Genomic DNA, 23415 nt, shown 5'->3' on the forward strand with positions numbered 1-23415 from the left:
AAACTCTTAATTATACAAACAATGTAACAATACTCATATAAATAATAGCCAAAGGATATGAAACACACATAAGTGGAACGCTCATTTCTGAATAAAGATCTTACTACTCAAACTTAAACAACTTGACCTTTGACTGCCAAAATTTACTGCAATATTCAGCAGCATCAACAGCCTAGAGAACTCAGGTAGGGGGAAAAACAGGATTGACCTTTCTCCCCACATCATTACATTAAAAGATATAATTTTAATAATAATGTAATTAGGATCACGTCTGTTTTCTGATACCTTAGAGCCTTTCTGTGTCTTCAGGTCTCCCCTGTAACACTGAATCAAAACTCATAAAAATAATTACAAACAAACAGAAAGTACCCACTAGCCATGCGGTGTCAATTTATCACTTTTCAGTAACAGCTGGAAAAAGGAAACTCAGAGAGTAACCAAAACAATAAGTCATTTTAAAAGAATGCAAGAAATAGCTTTTAAAGCTTAGGGACAGAAAAGTCCACCCCTGTCAAACATGATGTAGTTACACTAATCTTGACAAGTGTTCAACTACAGCTAACCAACTAGTTTATAAAGGAGACACACTGAAAACAGGTATGTTGCTGCCCAATATACACGACAATATATGGAGAGTAAATCAATATTCCCACAAGTTGATTTCTGAACTATGATTCATGTCAACTCATGCCACACAGGAGTTCTCTGACATTTAAAAGCTGAGAAAAAGTGTTGCAATACCTATTTTGATATCAGCATATGATAAATGCCGATACAAATTTATAATGGGTGGAGAAGGAATGTGTGTCCCACCCTCACACTATCACCTCCTTTTTAGTGTGTTCTGCATTAAGCCACTTTAGTAGTGCAGGAGTATTTACTTGCTAAAGGTTACAAGCCAGGTTTCCAACAAATACCAAATAATAAGTAGCTATGGAGAAAAATTTTTTAAAAAATGCTAAATCGTATACCATTCTGAAAATATACAATCTAATCAGGAAAGATTCAAAAGAGATTTTTAATATTTCCTGTCAACATATACTCAGGGCCTTTCAGAACATACTAGAAAGAACACTGATTTTATGGGCTGCCACTGCAAAGTGAATTTGGCATATTTGCTGCAATCACCACTCTGAATTAACAGCTGAAGACATTTAACTCCTGTCAGGAAGCTTGTTAAGTGGGTTGCAGTGCTCAAAGCACACGGACACACACTCCTCGGGCAATGCCTGCACTAAGGTACAGTGTCTTCAGCAACTTTGCAATAAAACAGGAAACACACAACCCGGGAGCTAGTTTGAAGAAGGGTGAGGCTGGACACAATACAAACAAACCCTCATATCCTGACTCATTATTTCCAAGGAACTCCAATGCATTCAAATTATTTTAACCTTCCCTTATCAATAAAAAATATCTAGCTTCTGCACAATTAGCTATTACTAACAATGCTGCATTTAGAACAAAGAGATTCTCTGTAAGCAAACAAGTCTAAAAACAGCAGACAAAATGGCAGCACTTGGATGTAAATCATGTCAATGAAGAAATGTGGGTATTCTGGGATGGGCTTTTGGGGGGGAGATACATTGGTCGTTGAATGTGTGCTTCCTATTAATATATTATGGTCAAACAAAGTCAGTTTGTTCAAATTTTTACAGGTTTCACATGTTTCCCAATCGTTCAATATCCCACACAAATTGTCTTCTGTCACTCAGTCAAAAGGACAGCATGTTACTTTTGCAGAAACAAAAAGAAAGGGCATGAAGTGGTAAGACACTTATCTGGATATTTAGTAGCTGAGCAGACTGAAGACAAAAAATACCTCTATACTGAAATGTATGTTGCCTTATGTGGCTTTTAAGTAGAAGTAGCTTAGGTCTAACTGGATAAAGAACAGGGAGTCAGTGAAGGAATAAAGAAAAAGCAGTGACATAGCAAAAAGCAGAAAATAAGAAAATGGTATCAACAATTATACAATTATAACCAAGGTTTAACAATAGTTATCAAGTATAGAGATAAAGGACATGGGAGCAAAACAAGATTAACCAGAATGAGAATTTTAGCTGCATACCCATAGAGCAAGGGCTGTTTCAGAGTGTGCATGTTAAAGGCGTTTGTAAGACTCTCATAGATTTCCATAGCATATCCAGTGTCAGCATCCACTAACACTCAGAGTAACACCAGGGTTACTCTGTCCACAGGGATGGAGTCAAAAGGGGCTAATGTATGGAGGAGATGATGGGTCACCACACTAATACAAGCAAGGCAATGATAAGATCAAAGAAAACAAGTAATAACACTGTTCACTATTGTTCAGCTAAAAAGAAAGTCAGGGAATTGATTCAATGGAGTGAAAAATAGAACAGAGGAGAAAACCTCCAAACAGTAACTGCAAACAGAACAGGTGGTAAAAATATTTCAACATGAGTAGGAAGATAATTACAGGTAGGGGTTGACAGTTGTAGAGAAGAGCAAAAGCAGGATAAGGGCTGTCGAAACAAGTAAGATGAAGTGGTTCAGGCAAATGTAAAAAGGGTTGGAAGCTTCAGCATGTGCAACCAACAGGTAAAACCAGTGATTGGCACGGAAAAAAGGAAAAGGCACCATTTCCTCCATAAGAAATTGCCAAAACTTATGGCCAACAAAAGAAGGAGGAAAGAGCCAATTGCACATTTAAAGTCACCTGGAATTGTAGACAATAGAACTCTTACGCATTAGCATGGAATTGTTGAGGTAGAAATAAACAAGTAATGGAAGAAATTACAAGAAAAGTAATTTGATCTAAAGCCAATCTGGATTTCTCTAGAAAGCATTGTTCATTAGACAAATATTGGCCTAAGAGAGAGGCAAGGGGACAAGTCTATTCATAAAGATTTGTAGGAGTATATACACATCTGTTTAGCTGTTTGGTAGTTTGTGGGACGGTTTGTATTATTTTCCACGCAAGTTGCGTTGTGTGCAGGTTTTTTAAGAATGTATTTGTTTTTCTCTAAAAAACCACCTAAATGAACCTAGACATTTATACTTTTTTCTTTTGTGGTAAAAGTCTATAAAAATTTCACTTTTTCCTCTGTCGTTGGCTCTGTCAGAGTCTACAACAAAAATAGCTACTTTCCCCATTCCACCTACGCAATATATTTTGTTAATGCCAAGTAAGGTGACAATTGTCACTCCTATTATAAAATATTATACTCGAAAAATGTACCTAAAAAGCACAGTATAATAGTTATTTTTAGAAGTTTCAATATATTGTTATGTTAACTAACACCAGTGATTCAGTGTGACATTCTATTGTCTATTTCCATGTACTCCTACCAAAAATAAAGTCTATAAAGGACCTTATGTAAACCAATTAATTAATTAATTATTCCAATCCCGTGAAGTCTCTGCAAAGATTTATAAATTGTAAATTTTGAGCATTTGTTCATTTGCTTTTGCAAGGTATTAAAAAAAAATTTTCCACCACCAAATGTAAGTTGAAATCATTACTATGTTGGTCATTACAGAAATTCATTACATCTGAGTTAACAGTGAGTCACTTTATTACTTTTTAAGTTAAATAATAGCATTAAAACCTTATATACTGATGTAATTTTAGTCTGTTAGTTGTCTTTGAAGAACAAGAAACCATATGCCGCTGAAATAATTACTAAATAAAGGAAACTAAATGAAGTCACATCTTTTAAATGGAAATCTCTGAGTCCCAGTGACTCTGACAAAGAATGTATGAACAAATTGATCATAGAAATAATTCCATAGGATACTATCTTGTGATGTTTTCTATCAGTTTTAATGAACCACCCACTGTTTTCCAGTGTTATATTTACCAGAAAGGGTGATCTGGGTTGGGATTAAATGCTCACACACATCTGAACTCCAGAGAGTCTATGTATGGCAGAAAAATTGGCTCTCCAACTATGCTTCAATTTGTCTTAAAACAGATATTCAAAACAGGTCAGCTGAGCTGCAACTGCCTATCTTGCTCTACTGAATGTAAAGAGAATCTCAGGAAAATGACTCTTGGTATCAACAAATACATGGTGGAAAAATCAAAAACCCATTAAGAGGCAGGCATCTCTTATGTCATGAGCTCCAGGTTTTTTCCTATAAAGATGCCTTTTGTCTCCTGCCACAATTAGAATAGCTTTCTCTATCAACAGTAAATGCCAATACTATTGTAAACCCAAATTAATATGCCGATATCGAAGACCAAAGTCTATGTCTTTCACTGTACCTCTCAAATCCTTCTCTCTCACACACCTGAACTGGGAGAAGCAAAAGAAAGCTAAACCCCGTAAAATTCTATGAACCCTAGGAGACTACCATTCACCTGAGAGGGGACTGACAGCACTGTGCTTCATCATGTAAAAACTAATATTTTAATTACAAAATAATAGTAATATAAAAATGCAATAAAGCATTATGCCTTACCTGCTGGCGATATTTCACTATCAGACATTAAACTCTGCTTTCTGTTAAGGGAGAACTTCAAGCAGACAGCTAGCACATACTCTAGCTGGCTTTCTGTAGACCTCGGCTCACGGAAGAAGTATGCTGGGTAGGGGCTCAGCACTCACAAGAAAACTTGTAAGCCCAGAATCAGACCAACCATGAGTTCCTGATTCCACAGGGATTTAAATGTTTGCCCAACACCTGTTGCTTATTCCATGACTGTGGAACTCCCACAGTTTCCCCAGTGCAGCACACACCTTAAGACAAAACTGATGAGCAGCTCAGCTCTTAGCTGAGACATTCAGACATACCACAGTTGCACAGAAATGTCACCTGGACCACACAGACAAAGGACCATAAAAAAACCCGACTACCTGTGGAAGCCTTAACCTGGGGGAGAAAAAAAAAAATCAGCTACAGCTTCTATTGACAGTACAACTGTCTGTTTTTTAAGCTTCTAAAAGCAGGCCAACTCAGCCTGTTACATCATGTGGATTAATCAGATGCTACAGTATTTACTAGGGTTAAACCTAGAGGATAAGGGTTACATAATGGATTCAATCCAACCTAAAGTGTTCAGATCTCTCAAATAAATATACACCTTTTCTCTTTGAACATTTGGACGGGAATAATCAACTAAACGTAAGAGAAATTCAAGTTTAACAAGCTTCTGCAATCGTATTCAGTTCCAAAATCTAGTACTGAGAAACAAATGGAGGCACACACCACTGAAAAGACCAAAAAAACCTATTCAAATTTTGTCACCCTCATCTTTACATTTCATGTCCCCTCTGATACTGTTATGAAAGCACTACAACAGAAATATTTTTGAAATATTTTTGTGTATTACATACATGCATCGTCCCCTGGGCCTACACTCCTACACTCCTTACTCCTCTCTGTTCTTTGCTTTACTGTGATCTCTGACTTGCCTCATTTAAGCTGAGCTCTCCAACCAGAATAAAATCCATATACAACTACTGCATTCCCAAAAGCTGCATTTTGTTTCAGAATGCCATCAGTAAGGAATCCTGATTTTTCCATGCTGCAGAGAATACAGTTTTAGCCACTCCTTACCCTTTTTCTTCTGTGCCTGATGAAAACATTCGGTGCTCTGATAAAGAAATAATCACCCAAGCAAACATTACATAAAAATTGCAAGAGGCCCAAAAGATAATGCTTGCCAGAGTTTGTAATTCTTCCACTTCAAAAAGTTAACCTGCTTGCATTTAAGGATCTGCAGCTTTTAATGTCTTTCACAGACAAATAACCAGAGAGAAAACATGTACTGCCTATTAACACATCGAATATATACATATTGCAGGATACTGGTAATGCAGAAAAAACACAGACTTAAAACTCGAACCAACAGCAAATCTTACCATCAGGGTAATTTAATTCAGCTGAATTATTATACATACAGTTATAGCTTTTCAAATATTCCTTCCCCCGCCCAATGATTGCTTATACAGTGCATATGCTCCTCTGCCACTCCCTTCAAAAACAAGAAAGCTATACAGCAGTCTCTTCCAGCACGCTCACAGGAGATGCTGAGGTGCAACAGAGACGCAGGCATCTCCGCTACATGAGGGTGCTGCCTTTTTCAAGGTGTTTCCTTTTTAAAACCACTGAATAACGATGCTCCAGGCTTACAAGCTCCAAATTCTGCAACAAGAGACTAGAAAAAAAATATTTACCATCCGTACATTCTTCATAATACCAGTCCAGTTCATAATAATCTGCTTCAATAAATTTCTGCATAGTCAGTATCCTTCAGCGACATGCACGAGATTTCACTTCGCTGCTAAGGTCAAGTGAAATGCAGCCATGCCTTCCTGCCTTTGCAAAATGCCAGAGCACAAGGCAGCTCACGGGAAGCTGAAAATGAGCTGCTCATCTTCACTGAGGCCACAACTGAAATAAAACGAGGAGTGTGGAGAGTGTATTTGGGAAAAAAAAATAAAAATAAAATAAAAACTAGAAAAAGGATGCAGAAAGGAAGCAGATGCCCTGTCGGCTCCTGTAATGAAGCTCTGCACAGGAGCCTTGGATGGGTGTTAACGAAATCCTCCTATCAAAAGGCTGATGCGCTGACGTTAGGGACACACACCACCGCCTGGCTGGTTCTAACTCATTCCTTTCCTCCCCAGTCTCCACATCTCTTTCAGGCTAACGTGTTGCCATGGAGATGAGCTGGCTCCAAAAGCGATGCAGAGATGAAGAAAATGCATTTTGCTGTTTCTGGCTTTACAGACTAGAAGGAGTCCTCCATACTGGAAACAAAAATCCTTGCTCAGAAAGATGATACAATTCATTGCCACTGCTCACAGAACATCAGCATCACACTGTTGCAATTCACTGGGGAGTTGCAGTACATTAATAATGAAAATCTAGTCCATTACTACTCTCTTCCACACGGTTTGATAAAAGCCTGCCTTCCCCATGGAAAATTAAACCATGTTGCTGCTTTGTTACACTATTCTGGTCTGATACAATAGAATCCTTTCTACATCCTGCTACTGCAAAATGCCAAACAAAAAAGAAAGAATCAGCAAAATCAGGAAAGCAATACATTTCTCCTTGCAAAAAAAAGCTGATATCTGTTTCTACATTTTGTCCTCTCCATGAACCATTGACTTTTTTTTTTCCCCAAGCACTTAAGCTTCATAGCTGAAAACAAGAGGTTAGGCCAAAGTTTCACTACTTTATTCCTAAAAATACTGAAGGTCATCACAGAGAATAGCTTAATGTCTGCGTTCAATGTTCTGGAAATGAAAGAAAATACTTTTGCAGCCCCCAATAAAATTGTGTTTAAGCTATTAGAAGAGAACCTGCCTGAGGAACAGATGGCATTAAATCATCTAACACAGCAATTCAAAAAGCATGCCTGAGTACATGCAGGTATAGCTACCAAAGGGACTGACATCCATTTTGTTCATAAGCAGCACATATTCTTCACCCATTTCTCCCCTTTTTTAGGAAACTCTGTTTCTTTGCTAACACCAGTAGAAGCATTGGGAGACATTAAGTTGTGACCTATATTAGTAACACAAGGCAGGAGGCCATATTGGGTCTGACCAAGGAGGCATTTCTCTGGCTTAAGACTCCATCCACAAGAACAGCCACGAGCAGGTAACAGAGAACTATCCAAAACTTTTTCAACTGCCCTCCCAACCTCCAATTTTTTCCAGCTTCAGAGACAGCCTTAGACAGACGCAGCTACCGCTACTTTTAGCGATTCTTGAACGACTTATCCTACCTATTCTTGAGCCCACATACATTTTTAGCACCTCAAACATCTTCTTGCAAGGAGTTCCACACATCTACTACTCATGATATATGAAACCCTCACTTTTTGCTTTGCAACTCACTTTTACTAACTTAATTCGATGCTTCCAGCTCTGGAAATCTGAACACTCAGTCCATCTCTCCCTTCCAATCACTCACAGTTTTGCAGATTTCTATTAAGTTCACCCTCAGTCGTGTCTCTTCTAGGTTGTTATCACTTATTCTACACCCTGACTGGCATAACTTTGCTTTACTGTAATAGAAATAGGTAAGGAATAGTCAAGCTATGCAGAGGAAAATGAATTGGTTTCATGACCACATTAGTATTTCAGCTTTACTGGTATAAGAAATTATCACCGCAGTCCTTTGAGTCTTGCAGAGCTTCAGTTATGCAGTTTTTCACAAGGAAAAAACTACACATGCTATTAAATGCAATTAAGGCTACACTGTTAAAATACTGTCAGAGAAAAATAAAGGTTCCTATGGCAACATCAACTCAATTGCTCTGCATATAAGCTATTTGTTCCACTTGTATTATTTTTGTCCAAAAGGTAATTTCAGTCTGGGTAATGCTATTAAATAAGCATTTAAAATAGAAAGAATGAACATTGTCTACCAGCTTAAATTGCTGCAGGGACACTCTCCTTTTTATTTGCTGACATTTTAAACAAAGGAAATCTTCAACATGCTAGAATTTTCTTCTCACTGTCCTCCCAGCTGCATACATACTCCCTTTCAATGAGACAGGATAACAATGGTTCAAGGTAGGGGTTTAGGGGGTTTGTTTGTTTGTTTTATTGATATTTTTCTACAGATCCGATTGCAAACACACCGGTGTAATCCATATAGGCATTATTTTCCTCTGGAGAAAATCACTTGTGTGGCCAAATGATTTCAGAACTCAAGAGACTTGGAAATGTGGGATAAGAGTATTATCTTCCCAGCATGAAGACAGAAACCCTGAGCAGACAGAATACTATACATCCAGGTATTCACTCACAAGCATCCCTTCAATTATATGAGAAATTCTAGCTCTATAAAGCTGGAAGGGTTGTCAAGCTGAACAGAAATGTCTGACCAAGCCAACAAAGCAGCTGCATGCTTGCAGAACCTACTTTCAGCCTTTGCAGCCCTATTTTTCCTTCCTACACTGGTGTCTCAGATTCATCTTATGTGAAACTTATCAGAACAGTACATTTTTCTGGTGGACTGCTTGTACAAACATTGAACCGCTGTAAATTCAAGTTTCCATATTATAAGGAACTTGCTTTTTCCTATTCCAAAGCTAAATACAGTTATTCACATTCATTCAGCATTCCCTTCCTGCTATATATTCAGCTGCTATATTTTGTCCTATTTTTCTATGTTTATGTCTAACTAAACAAGCCCCTCCCCTTTTATTTGCTCTCCACAGGGCAAAACATACAGTTTGATAAAGAATTTCAGTAGCCAACTGTGAACAGCTAGACTGAGCATTCCTTAAGACTGTGATTACAAAGGGCAGAAAAGATGGCTTGAAAAGCTCACGAGCCCTCTCCTTCCTTTTAGCTGAAATAAATCCATGCCAGAGGTCAATGCTAAACTGATCTGCCTGAATTAGCCAGGTTATAAAAAACATAAACCCTTTTCCTTGTTTGAAGAGAATTTTTGACAAAGATAATTTCAATTACCCCATAGCAGCACACTCAAGACTGTAGCGAACTGCGCTGCTAGGGTGCAAAGCAGCAGCAAGTCATCTCTGCTGGCAAATAAAGTATTAAAAGTATGTCATTACAAAGTATGTCACTATAAATCCTGTGTTCCCATGCTTAGTCATTTGCAGCTTTCTTTCCAGACCTTTTCCAATTCCAGGAGGATCCTTTGAAACTGAACACTGGAGCTGGATGGGAGTACTTCCATGGCAGCTGCAACAGTGTAGTATCTCCCATTCCATTACCTCCGGGTCACATTTCCTCTCTTGGCTACAGCTTCATATCAGGATGTTCAGATAATTAAACACCGTATCGCATCATCATTTTCTGCAGTTGCCAACACAGTCACCACTGCTCAGGATAGAGTTGCCCATCCCATTAACATTGTCTGGAGTCATGCAAAATGGCATAGTGGTAGTTGCCACAACACATACTTTGCAAACTGACATTTTTTTAAACTGACTTAAATAAAAAGGTTATTAAAGAGCATTAAAGAGGCAAGCAAGCATATTTAAAAGCCCAGTTGATCTTTGAGGATGGGCTGGCACATTTATTTCTAAATTGGAATCTCATTTACTGAAGTGAAGAGTTACTGGTGTTTCATCTTCCAAAAAGAACACTGAACAGGAGTCATCCTGTGACTGCACATATACTCAGAGTGAGCAACTCTGACTTAGGACGGTCATCTCTTCCAGTGTAGTATTTTGCTTAGCAAGAAGTCTTGCTTAACCTGAAAAGAGTAGAACCTAGAACACCGAAAGCATTGTTATCAGTAGCTTTTAGAACTGGTATTTAGAAAAATGGGTGCTTCAGATTTGATTGACTCTCATTTATCAAAATGGGATGAATATCCAGGGCTTCAAAATGGTACAGGAGCTTCCTACAGATGGGACAGAGCTGGTTGCTTCTGCACAAAGTAAGGGCACAATGACCTCACCTGATACAAGCAAAAAACTCTTCTGATGCAGAGAAGGGTCTAACTGTTCTCCCACTAAAACAAATGTTTTAACATGAGACAGGGGTGGTCGGATGAAATTAAAGTACTTAATGACAAAAAGCTATTTTCCACATGAAAGGATTATTTCTCCCTTCCCACCAGTAATTACTGGAGAATACTATTTTTGCATTTATATAAGATCAAAATTGATGTTGTCTTTGGCAACCTTTCTGCAAAACCAGCTGTGTAGTTTAATTAAGGTATCACTGGGCATACCTAAACACTGTAAATGAGACCATAATGGCAAGAGTCAGACATTTAAGAGAATATAGCTCTACCTAGCATTAAGAAAATGAAGAATAAATAAAGCTTTAAAGAATCAAATTTTGCAAACTGTTCATCACCTGGAAATAATGTAAATTACAATCTCCATTTTTTTGGTTATATTTTTCCTGGAGGCAGCAAAAACATTTGTAAAATGAAGTTGAGCTTAATATCATGCTTGACTGGATAGACAAAAATACTACAGCAGCATGGTTATGACCTATTTTTCTAACAAGGAGGAAAAAAACCCACTGCGATTCATGATTGCAGCTTCCTGGGAGAGGAAAGGAATGCATTACACTGAAGGAATACAGAATAAGGAAGCCCAGAACCGGACCAAACACTCCAGGTGTGGCCTCACCAACGTTGAATACAGGGGAAGGATCAACTCCCTCAAACTGCTGGCAACGCTCCTCCTAATACAGCTTAGGATACCATTAGCCTTCTTTTTGGCAAGGGCATATTGCTGGCTCATGTTTGCCTTTGTGTCCACCAGGGTGCTCCAGGTTCTTTGCTGCAAGGTTGCATTCCAGCAGTCGGACGGACCCCAGCATGTACTGGGGTTGTTCCTCCCCAGCTGCAGGACTTTGCACTTCCCTCTGCTGAATTGTACAAGGCTGCTCTTGACTCATCTCTCCAGTCTGCCAAGGACCCTGCGAATGGGACCACAATCCTCTGGTGTCTCAGACAACTCCTCCTAGATCTGTCTGTGTCTCACCCTCCCTCATGCTTTACAGCCTGGTGACTTTCTCTGACCTTCACCTGGTGAAAGCTCTTCAACAGCAGCACAATTCCTGCATAAAAGAAGGACATCTCTCCCTACCTCAGGGAGAGGCTCTGAGTAGTCCCTGCAGCCTGGGACTTGCAAGACTGCATCCCCTATCTGAGTTTAATAAGACTGGTCAGATGACGTCTGATTTATCTGATTACGCTTTAGGGTAAGATCTGTTTTATTTTGTTCATTTGGTAGGGACTGGCTCAGTCCTGTGTCTGAAGCGTATGAAGGAAATAATGACAAAGATGTGCTTTGGAGTTCCAGAATACAGAAGAACAGCTGTAGGCCTAATACTATTCAGTTCCTCCCAATTGCCTTCTTTCCCAATTGTCAATTAAATTTTAAAAACTAATTCTCTACATCACCTACCCTGGGCTATAGCTTAATTCCCCCCCAAAAGCTGAAAATAAATTAAAATGCTTGGATATTTAACTATTCATTTTTCTACCAATATCTTTTAAATTAATTTAAAAGGAGGTCTAAGTACCTTGTGTCCATCCTCGTGAGTGATGCAGCCCAGTAGATTCTGTGACTGCCAACCTTTGTGGTCGGGAATTGGACTGAGGATCTCAAAAATAAAAAGCCACATGAAGGCAGAAAAATCTGCTCTAGTAAGCCAAAGCAGTACAGCTAAGGGTCACTGTTGACTCTTACCCTGTATGGATCAACAGTGAGGGAAACTCATCACATTTCCACCATCATTTTATAAACCAGCATCAATCTGAATGTGTAGTCCAATAACTGCAAGGATATTTTTCTTAAGTCATTCAAAAAATAAAACTTTCCAAGAGACAAGTTACAGTATTTACTCACACCCTCATCGAGATTTTTAAAACAAACTAAACAGGTACACCAGGAGTGGCTTAATTGCAGCACTGAAAATGAATCATTGTGTAAGCAGCCACACCCTGGAAAATACTCTCAAAGTGATGATGGTACAAATCACAGGGCTTTTCTGCCAATTTACTTAAAATACTGTTTTTATTTTCATAGTTAATTTTTTCATAAACCGATGTTTACAAACAATACAATAATCTCCAAACATGCCAATGGATTGTGATGTATTATGATCTTGCACTCTCATGTATAGAGAGTGCACAATAACTGAACAAAGGTAAAGTCAGAGATCTCAGTTTCCAGGGTATCAGTCTAAGGTTCAACCCAAATTTGCTTAAACTTCTTAAACTACCATCTATACACACGTGTCTGCCTACAAGCAGTAAGAAATCAACTTTTCTTTATCAAAGATCTCCTTGCTTTGTTCCTCTTCTTTAAGCAGTTATTTCCCAATAACATACACTGTGGCACAAATTGCACTTCAATTTTTTTCATTCAAGCCAGTTGACTGGATGAAAGCTACAACCACAGCAACATGGTAAAGTTGCAGTCATTATGCTTATAAGATAAAAGCTGGATTAAATTGTTTAAGTACTCACAGTTCTAGGCAGCTTCTGCTATCCAATTCCTCTGTTCTACATAGCTTCATTTTCAGAGAATCATAAGAAGGGTTTGAGTTGGAAGGGATCTTAAAGATAAACTAGGTCCAACCACCTGTCATAGGGAGGGAACCTTCCAGTAGACCAAGTTGCTCAACACCCCATCCAAGCCGGCCTTGAACACTTTCAGGGATGGGACATTCACTGCTTCTATGAGAACCTGTTCCAGTGTTTCACCACCCTCACAGTAAAGAATTTCTTCCATGTAACTAATCCTAATCTACACTCTGTCAGTTTAAGCCTATTGCCCCTTGTCCTAACACTAAAGGTCCTGCTAAAGGGTCCCTCTCTGGCTTTTCTGTAGCCTGTTTTAGGTACTGAAAGGTACTCTAAGGTCTCCCCAATGCCTTCCCTTCTCTAGGCTGAACATCTCCAACTCTCTCAGCCTCTCTTCACAGCAGAGGTGCTCCAGCACCCTGATCATCCTTTTGTCTCTCCTCTGAATTTGCTCCAACAAGTCCACATCCTTTTTACGCTGGGGGCCCCAGAGCTGGGTACATACTCCAGAGTGGGGTCTCACAAGGATGGGTAGAAGGGGAGAATCACTTCCTTCGACCTGCTGACCATGCTTCTTTCATTACAGCCCAGGATATAGTTGGCTTTCTTGGCTGCAAACGCACATTGCTGGATCACACTCAGCTGTCAACCAATGTTCCCAAGTATTTCTCCTCGTGGCTGCCCTCAATATACTCTCCACCCAACTTGTATCGCGAATCCATCCCCAACAGTCACACACCATTGCAAGCCCCACCAGCATCTCAGTTGGCAGAGTAAGGATGCTGCCACACAGATTTTTGAGTTCCTTGCCCCACTAATAAAACATCTTTCCCATGGTTATCGCAACAATCCACCCACACAGACGATTTTATTCATGAGATAGGACTAATCAGGTCACTAAAGACTTTGGAAACCTGACATTTCAAAACATTTATTTAAGCCAATTTCTGCCATCATTATAACAGCACTAATGGGCTGATACAAAGCAAGGTGGTGTAGTACATCCATAGATCAGCTTCAGCTTGTCTCCCCATCCTTCACACATTTTTTGTGTGATTGGGGGGGAGGTGGAGAGCATAGGTAAGTTATTTACTAGAACAGTAGAATGCCCTCTATTGAAGCATGAAAGCCAAACTCAGTTCTTCATATTCTTCATGCTTTTCTCCACAGCCTTGCTCCTTATAAAACAAATCATCTAGGTGCTTCAAAACCTAATGAAGCCATCTTTGCGAAGGTTTGTGTTAAGCCCTCTAACTCATCCCTCCTGAAACTCTACAGTGTCGTGTAAGTCTACATAAATCTACTATATAATCCACATAAATCCACTACTATTACTTTAGCATAGTAGTTATTGGGATGAATCACAGAAGTTTTCTCTGATTGCACAGCTATGTCAATACTCACAGTGGAAGAACCCAGAGAGACACGAATCCATTCACCATGATAAAAGTACCTCCAGGCTCAAACAAAAGAATAATAACCCATGAAGGTCACAATTCTACACACTTTCCCTTCAGGTACAAATATATCTTTTTGTCCAACAGTACGAATATGAACAAAAGAAACAATGAAGGGACAAACTATCTCAACCAAATGCTCAGAGTCTGGTTTTTCACAAGTCTTTTCTAGAAGCTTAAGGTGCAGAAAAATTATTTAATGTCATGCTGTGATGCTGGCACACAGTGCCACCAGACAACAGTGCAATGTGTCAGAAAACACATTCAAAAGAAGCAGGTATGGGAAGAGGTCTAAGCTTTCTCAGTTGCATAGAAACAGAAATTCCAGTCTCTTGTGAGAGAGACCACAAGCAAAAAGAAGTATTTCAGTATTTCAGTTTCACCAGTATTTGATAATGTGAAAAGGTATGCACTGTTCTTAATTAAATATTTCCTTCATTTCTGTCTACCTCCATCTTGGAGACCAAAGCTGTAAACCACAAACAGTTCTCTTACTTTTCACAACTTTAAAGGAATTGCACAGATACTTGAAAGAAGGTAACAAAAATAGCACTATTTTATTTGTTTCTCTGTACAATTTCTGAATTTTTGACTTACGGAAGTATTTCAAGGTCTCTTCTATTTGCTCAGTTGTTAAGTCAATATTTGCATCAGGGGAAATGAGAGGTGTGTGAAGCCAGTCGTCGTGGTCATAACCATAGATTGTATCTGCTCTTAGCTTATAATGAGGCAGCTGTTCTTCCAGTAGACTGATGATTTCAACTTCAGGAAGGTTGGTACTATTGCACACATCTGGTAAGAGAAAGAGAACAATCTCTGTTAGTTAATTCAAGTTGAGTACTATACATACAAGCTTGCAAAGCTGGCAGTTTCATTGAATGCCCTAGGTTTGAAGGGACCTCTAGTTCCAAACTCTCTGTTGTGGGGAAGGACACCTCCCACTGGATCAGGCTGCTCAGAGCTCCATCCAGCCTGGCCTTAAACGCTTTCCAGAGATAGGGCAACCACAGTTTCTCTGGGAAACCAGTTCCAGTGCCGAACCACCCTCACAGGAAACAGTTTCTTCCTAACATCTAATCTAAACCTACTCTCAGTTTGAAGCCATTCCTCCTTGTCCTCTCACTACTTACCCAGGTAAAAAGTCCCTCTCAATCTTTCTTGTAGGCTCCCTTACGGTACTGGAAGGCCACAATTACATCACCCCCGAGCCTTCTCTTTTCTGGGCTAACCAAACTCAGTGCTCTTAGCCTTCCCTCGCAGGAGAGGTGCTCCATTCCTCTAAGCATCTTGGTGGCCTCTTCTGGACTCTCTCCAACAGGTCCATGTCCTTCCTTTGCCGGGGACCCCAGAGCTGGACACAGCACTCCGGATGGGGTCTCACCAGAGCGGAGTAGAGGGGTAGGATCCCCTCCCTCGCCCTGCTGGCCATGCTGCTTTTGATGCAGCCCACGATACAATTGGCTTTCTGGGCTGTGAGTGCACATTGCTGGCTCATGTCCAGCCTCTCATCCACCAGCATCCCCAAGTCCTTCTCAGCAGGGCTGCTCTCAATCTATTCATCCCCCAGTTTTTGCTAGAACCACTAGACACTAATCAGTTTAGAAGATATGGTTAGCACAAACTATCCTAAAAGAGCTTGTTTACTATTAGAAAATACAAGGGCATGATCTCAGAGACAAAAAGCCTGACCTCTAGAAGCAGGGACTCATTTGAAGAATAAGGGAGGTAGGGGGGGGGAATAGAGAGACAGTGAGTATTAAATAGGGTAGTTACAATCACAGCCTGAAGAAAGATTAGTGCAAAGAGGAATTCATATTTTTGATGTTCTGCTTCAAAGATTATTTTTATCTTGTAAGCTTTACATATCTCTTTAACTTGTTCTCTGACCACAGTATAGTACCACTATATTTTTTGCCTTTGCTGCTGGCAGATTTTTCTCAAGAAAAAGAAATCCAGGACTGCAATAGCAAACAGCGTCACAGTTCACACCTAAGACACACTGGTAAAGTTGGTTACAAGAACTTTTAGGGCGCCTTTTGACACTATCCTGACCTGCATTCTGTGATGCAGTACCTTATATTCACGAACATATCAAGTTTGCATACAGTTTTAAAAATGGATACTGAGAGCCAACAACTGCAAAAATGTTACAATTAAAAATTAGAGCTTTAAATATAGGGCAAGAAGTAGCTGAGTAGTTTAACACAGAAAATCTCAATTAAAGGTAGAACCTTTTTTACCATGAGGACACAGGGGCACAGAGAGGCTGGGAACTTGAGTGAGCAAGGCCATGAGCACTCACTCTAGAAGGTCTGCTTTTAGTAGAAGTCAGAACAGATTACCTCTAGAGGTACGTTACAACCTATATTATAATGAAAAATTCTCTGTGTTTGTCAATACCCAAACCAGACATGATAGTTCTAAATATGTAATTTTAATTACCACATAAAATTAACCACAATGTATTGCTAAATATTTATTAAGAAACAGAGCAACCCATGGTATGTTTGATGCTCTAAGCATTTGCAAAAATCTGCCCATTTTCCGTGTCCATTCCAGGACAAAAAGAAAACACCACTGTGTTATTCATCCCAGTAGCACTGAAAGCCCAGTTTAAACCAAGCACCCAGTCCTCCCCTGTGCAGTGCTGCAGACAGGCAGGCTCTGTTCCCTGCTCATACTGACTCACTGCCTGGGCTTCCTGGATTGCTACAGACCCATGGCATTGGTCTGGTGATCGACCTCTGGAGAGTCAATTCAAACTGTTACTGCCAGCACCTTTACCCTGATCTGCAACAAAGGGACTGGGCTCTGCCAAAAAGGATTGTGCCCTTCCCATCCTGTCAGCTGCCTGTAAGTCAGCCCTGCTCTTGCTGCTTCCTGACAAAGGCACCGATTTTTGTAAGAGAAATTTATTCTTTCTATATTGATGTAGACTTGCAATTCCACTGTAACCCAGTGCAGCTCACCTCTGTCAAAGGAGGGAAGGGAGGGGAGAATGGGGAAGTAACACATACTTTTCTATAGACCACAAATTACTTTTGGGTTTTAGCTTTCTAATCCAGAAATTACACTGTCAAAAGCATCCCAAGCACTAAAGACTGCAAGAACATTACTATTCTATCAGACAACAGGGCAGAGGATACAAAGATGAATTCATACTTTCAATCTCCTCCTTATATACTCTACAAAATCTTGAAAATTAGAACTACAGTCCACGCAGGAAAGTTGCATTGTACTTTATGCTTCAAGGGGTCTGCTATTACCTATCAGGACGTATTCTCCTCTGCTTTCATCCAGGCTGTTGTGCTGACTGCTGTACATATGTAACTGTCCTCCAACCCTCACTGCACAAGGTAGTAGGATCAGGTGCCCACATGTGTAGCAATGCTGTTTTTATGGAGCTCTGTGCAATGCCGGAATCAGCCTGCATACATCATTTCAAGGGGTCTTTGCAACCCTTTCAGAGGGCTAATGACTTACACAGAGAAACAAGATCTGTTCCCCACACTTTGAAAGATGAGAGCCTGTAACTACAAACCTTTCTTTTTCCCCAGCTACCTTTTTAATTGCTGAGAGCATCATCTTAGTGTTTGTAACCATGCGAGTTCAGAAAAGCCAGCTGTTCTTCTAAAAAGCCCATGTTGACACCCACTAAACATTCAAGGACCTTTCTGTGTATGTGTATAGACAAAGACTTTTTTTTTATACATCTACCTCATTGCTCTCAATTACAAGAATATGGAGCTGGTTTTTTTGTTGGGGTTGTTTTGGGAGAGGGATTTTTTGCTGAAATGTTAGTTCTTCTCTTGAGAAAAATGTAAGAGTTTACACAACCTGTCTGAGATGATCTTCCTGGGAACAAGGAAATAAAAATTTTGAAAAATTCAAACCTTTACAGTCTTTCTCTTTTTTTATCAGGATTTCAAAAGAAACAGTTTGACTTCATAAATGAAAAGAGAAAGTTCCAGGTAAATAATTTTGTACAGAGAAATAAACTGGTTTGTTCTATCACAAAAAATAGCAAAAAATGGACTGCAAAAGAAGTTACCAATGCAATGTGATGAGGAAAAAAACCTTCACAGATGCACACACATAAAAGTAACCCATATATTTTTATTGCAGAAAAGAAATTCACTAGAACTTGAAGGCCAGGCAGTAAAGAAATAAGAATTATTGTGGAAAAAAAGTCAACCAAGACAATTTTTCTACTCTACCATATAATAAATCCTAAGCATTCCTGAGCAATTCAAAAGGTCTAGGAACTGGAAAAGATATTAATGAGTAACTGGAAAGACAACTTTTTGTGATGCCATTGTCATTAACTTCTATTGTAATCTCAAAGTCTGTATACCAGCAGGAAACAGAACAGGCTCTGATATAATTGTCTATTTAGAAAGAACAGGACACTGTAAACAGTTGTTCATGACTAGACACTAGTTTACCATTTAAATCACAGCAATATTCTCAGTGCTACAGTTACACAGTCTTCCCCTTCATTTTTTCTCCCCTCCCTTTTCTGAGATGCAGGCACTTGTTAGGAAATGGTATGCAGACTAATGCCATCCCCATCTTCTATAACACTGCACACTTAAAACAATTAACTGATCATTAATAAAAACTGATACAACAAAATATGCTTTTGAGCTGCTGTTATGGATTTTGGAGTTTGTAATCTAAACAATTTTAAACTTGCAGTCTTCTGGACATCTTCGGTAATCAGAAACTTCCATAAGCAAATTACAACTAACTTAAATAGCTAAATGAATTATGAACTCATGACTCTTACTAAACCATGGGTCATTCCAGGTTCTGCTTTTGAAAGAAAAGAGTTAGGAAATAAGATTTGCTAAGGCTCTTGCATACTGTAGAACTCTACAGCTTTCAGTACTTCATAGAAATAATTACACATTTAAAAAATAAAATTTATTAAGTTTTTTTCGTATTATTTTTGCAAGTAACATGTTTCATTGCTTTGCTGCCTTTTTAGCTTAAATGCATAAACACCCCATCTCACTTATTTTGTTGCAAATATATATTTTTCCATGCCCTGTTCCTCAGGAAATAAAGAATGTGGTCAATCTGCTTTGCAGGAGTTTTCAACAATTTTCCTTCCCATGCTATGTTTTCTATACCACATTAGTGCAAATTCTTTCAAAGACATTTGTCCTGGTGAATTTGTTGTTTCAGTTTCTGATCCTCTCTTTCTATAAAGATGCAAAACAGGCAGAACACTCCAGTTGAGCTCTCTTTTGCATATTTTCTTACTAACTCAGTATCCCTTAGGTAGTTACTAATGGATTACTTAACAGCTTGTTCCATATCTTTTCATATATTGGTATTTTACTGGCTGGTGTATCTACCCTTTTCTGGACATCTTAAACTCTCCACCACCTCCCTCCCAACTTAAAACAGCCACTAAAGTTTCACAGGTTGTTTCAACTTGCTTATATTTCCTTAGAGGAATTTTTACTATACTTGCTGAGCTGGCTACTTTTGACTATTTCATCGGTTCCCTTTCTTCTAGCTACACCCCTATCCGTACAAAATGCACTAAACATTGTAAATCAACCTTTCATTGTGGAGATTGAAGCATGTATAGGAGGGTGGCTTTTTCTTCCCCCTCTCCCTTTTTTTTCTTAATTTTTTCTTGTGCAGATGAGGAGACATAACTTTTAGGACAACTATGTCCATGTGAGGATAAGAGTACACTTGGCTTATTTTCAGATGCACACTTACATCCTTCCTCTGCTGTCAAGAAGAGGAATGATCTCCTGAACAAGGAGTGATCAAACACAGAATGAAGTGAGAGGTCTAAAACAACAGGAGCTGACTGTATCGAAGCAGCACAGCTCTTCAAGGACTGTAACCCTCCCTCTGTGTACAGAACATAAGAGATCATAAGGCATTGTGTAGGGTGCTGTCACCCACTGTCATTTTCATCTTGCACTCATACAGCCATGCAGTAGATTAGGTCACTTACCATACAGCACTCAATATACATGTAGCTGTCAGTGCTACTCGGATGGGTAGAACTATGCCAGCACCTCATGAACAAGCAAGTCAGCCTCAGTCAAACTAACTTCAACTCAGACTAAGTTCAATGTGAAACACACGTAGACAGATTTGAAGATCTCCTTCCAAACAACATGGTCATCAAGAGCAACTCATCCATTGAACTGTATTCCCTACCAGGCTTTTGGGCTTCACCTGTTTACAGTTATGACTGAATAGATGTATCTTACTGTAGAAAAGAAAAACCTAGCTTGACCCATAAAGAAGGAGCACCTTTTCAATTTCAGCAACAACTTGACATAAAAATTAGTGATAAATTCAGAGAACAAACCTAGAACAAAGAGAAGGGACAAAGACTTGGGGAGGGTGGTGGTTGACAAACAAAGAAAACCCCCAAAAATACACAAAACACATGCACAAAGAAAACAAACTCTCAAATCTCAAAGCCTGGCATCTGCACTTTTTAGAAACACAATACAAACAGCTTATCAGTACGGCCATTGCAAGGAACATAAAATACATAGTTTCTGCCTGTCCGAAGTCTGGTCCAAACCATCCCCGATCTTTATGGCTCCACTGGTTTGCTGCCCAGCAGAGCTGCCTTCCCAAGGTTAAAGGACTTCCAGGTCTCCACAGAACCTGCCGGCAGCACATAGTGCCACCTGCTGGAACAACTGCCTTATTACCCGAACCCCACGCCCCCCCCCCCGGACATCTTGTCAGCTGGTTTCTCGCTTTAAAGCCCACTGCTGTAAATGGAACTAAACAACTGCTCATAAACCCAGCCTTGCCACGAACCAGGGCTGAGCTCAAGGGACATGCCTGAACACACAAGCCATGACAAGAAAGACCACAAGAAAGCTACTCAGAGACAGTATTGTTCCCAGAGCACGCTGCTCTGGAGTTGTGGTTCTCATGGAGGTCACCACCTTGCAAACAGCAAGCACAAAGCAGCCTTGCTACCCTGAAGTGCCTCCCCTGAGCAAAGGGAAACAGTTGCTGTATAGAACTGGTGTGTTCAGCAGAACAGCTACACTCTAACTATGACCTCGGGGAAGGGCTGGGCTTCTTGGCAACCTTCAAAACATAAGCTTTGGTCATCAGGTTGTATCACCCACCCATCATCTTCCAGAAGACTCCAATGCACCAACTCTCAGCAGCTGGCACTCAGCCCTTTATAAACAAGAAAAGAAACCCAACCAAACAAACCAAAAGCAAAGCAAAAACGCCTCAGTAGTCACTCTCAGACAAATCCTTCCACTTCCTGCATCAGAACTAAAACATCGTGAGTTGTCACAACCGTTTGAGGTAGCTGAGGAAAGAGAAGTAGATAGGAGCACAGTAACAAAAACAGATAAGAGAAACAAGGAAACTCCGGAGAAAGCAGGAAGAATGAAGAAGTCTACTACTTTACTTCATGGAACCTCTCCTTGGTTTTCAGTCCTGTCCTATTTCCCACACACATATTACAGTCACCCTTGACTGTCAGCTCTCTAAAGGTGTTTTTTAAGTTTCTCTGTTTTACATCTTTGAGAATGGCCAGTGAATAAATAACAATTCCAAAAAATAAAAAGCACATGATACCTGCAAAGGGTCAATTCCAGTGCTGGCTCCCTACTAATTAAGGTAAAAAGGAAGGTTATCTGCAGAAAAGGGCTACAGCACAGAAGCTAAAGTCCAGCCACGTGCATTGCAAGAAATCAAAGTTCATCAAGTTGAGGCTATTCCATGCTAAATACTAATGCATCTTGACTGTTGATTTTGCTTATTTATGACACTGAGACTGGCCACCTAATCTAGTTCAACAGGCAGCCAAGAGGCCATGACTACATTAGACTACCTTCTCAGCAGACCCACAAGCCTAAAGCCTAACCATACTCCAGGGATAAAAGCAAGAACGATGGTCTTTAAATGTTTTTCCAGCAGATATTTCCTGCTTGAGGCAGGCCAGTAGCCTCACTTTCCCCATGCTTTCTGTCCATTTAGATAACGATGGAATGGAGTGAACTAGTCATTACCATTGTGAAACTTCAACACCACAATTAGGCTGCTAGTCTACTGAACAGGAAAACATAGCCTGTAATCATCCATTATTTGAGCTCTACAGGCCCACAAAGACACAATCATTAAGTATTAGTTGAGGTCCAGAATTAAAAATATTTCTTGAGCCTTATTTAACAACTACTCTGTACGTATACCTGTAATAGGAGAAACCTTAGAACTTACCATATTCCTATTCAATCTCAGTTCTGTGATGCCCAGAATGTGGATAACTATACTGAAGTCTTACAAATACTACTGCTGAACTCAAGACCGTACACACACACTACATGTGTTCAATGTAAAGCGAATGATTAGTTTTTAGGGTAAAGAAAATTACTTTTAATAAAAACAAAATGTGTTGCCAACTCAGTGACTTGCCCAAAGGGAAAGACAGCCTTAGCATTCTTACACATCTCACTGCTGGCTGCAAAGCCAAATAGCTGGAAGAAACACTCTTTAACAATAAAGCTGTCTCATACCTTTAAAACCTCCAACTCCCAAAACAGCTGTGGCAGCTTCTGTAATGACTGGTATGACATGATTTTGGAATTGCAAGTCCTGCCACATCTTTAAAAAAAGTTGTTTAAGGAGTGGTTCTTCTGCCTCTGAACGTGGAAAACACTGCATAAAATTCAGTCTTCCATGGGAAAATAAAAGACCCCATGCTGACCTCTTTTGGCTTAGCCAAACATGCCAGTTAAAGACTGGGATGAAGTTTGGAATGTCAAAGATAAAGCCACTGGAAAGTGCAGTTTCAGTGTGAGGAATGTCATTGTTTACCAGGTTAAAGTCTCTCTACTTTGATACCATCCAACACACATATTCCTGATGGGTATAAAAGCTAAGATAGATCTTGATGATGAAAGTCCATTACACTATTAGGACCCTACTGTACATTATGTCATAAATTTAAATGGACTTTGCTTTAAACGAACAGAATGGA

At 39.6% G+C, this 23415-nt stretch overlaps 1 protein-coding gene across 7 annotated transcripts in view; it reads right to left on the bottom strand.

The window, feature by feature from the left end:
* Nucleotides 1–23415, bottom strand: part of TRAK1 (trafficking kinesin protein 1) — a 128602-nt gene that overhangs the window by 51310 nt on the left and 53877 nt on the right. For 5 of the 7 annotated variants that reach the window (XM_027659433.1, XM_027659429.1, XM_027659430.1 and 2 more), the window contains exon 3: nt 15012–15206. Coding sequence is in view for 6 of the 7 variants with exons in the window: in XM_027659429.1 (XP_027515230.1) it covers nt 15012–15206 (195 nt within the window). In the remaining variant the exon portion in view is untranslated. Of the gene's footprint in view, nt 1–6146; nt 6493–15011; nt 15207–23415 lie in introns of those variants that run through there. The other 2 variants (XM_027659432.1, XM_027659431.1) reach the window with 1 other exon arrangement.

The sequence above is a fragment of the Corapipo altera genome, unplaced genomic scaffold (assembly GCF_003945725.1).
Source record: "Corapipo altera isolate COAL_440 unplaced genomic scaffold, ASM394572v1 44b, whole genome shotgun sequence".
Taxonomy (NCBI): Eukaryota; Metazoa; Chordata; class Aves; order Passeriformes; family Pipridae; genus Corapipo; species Corapipo altera.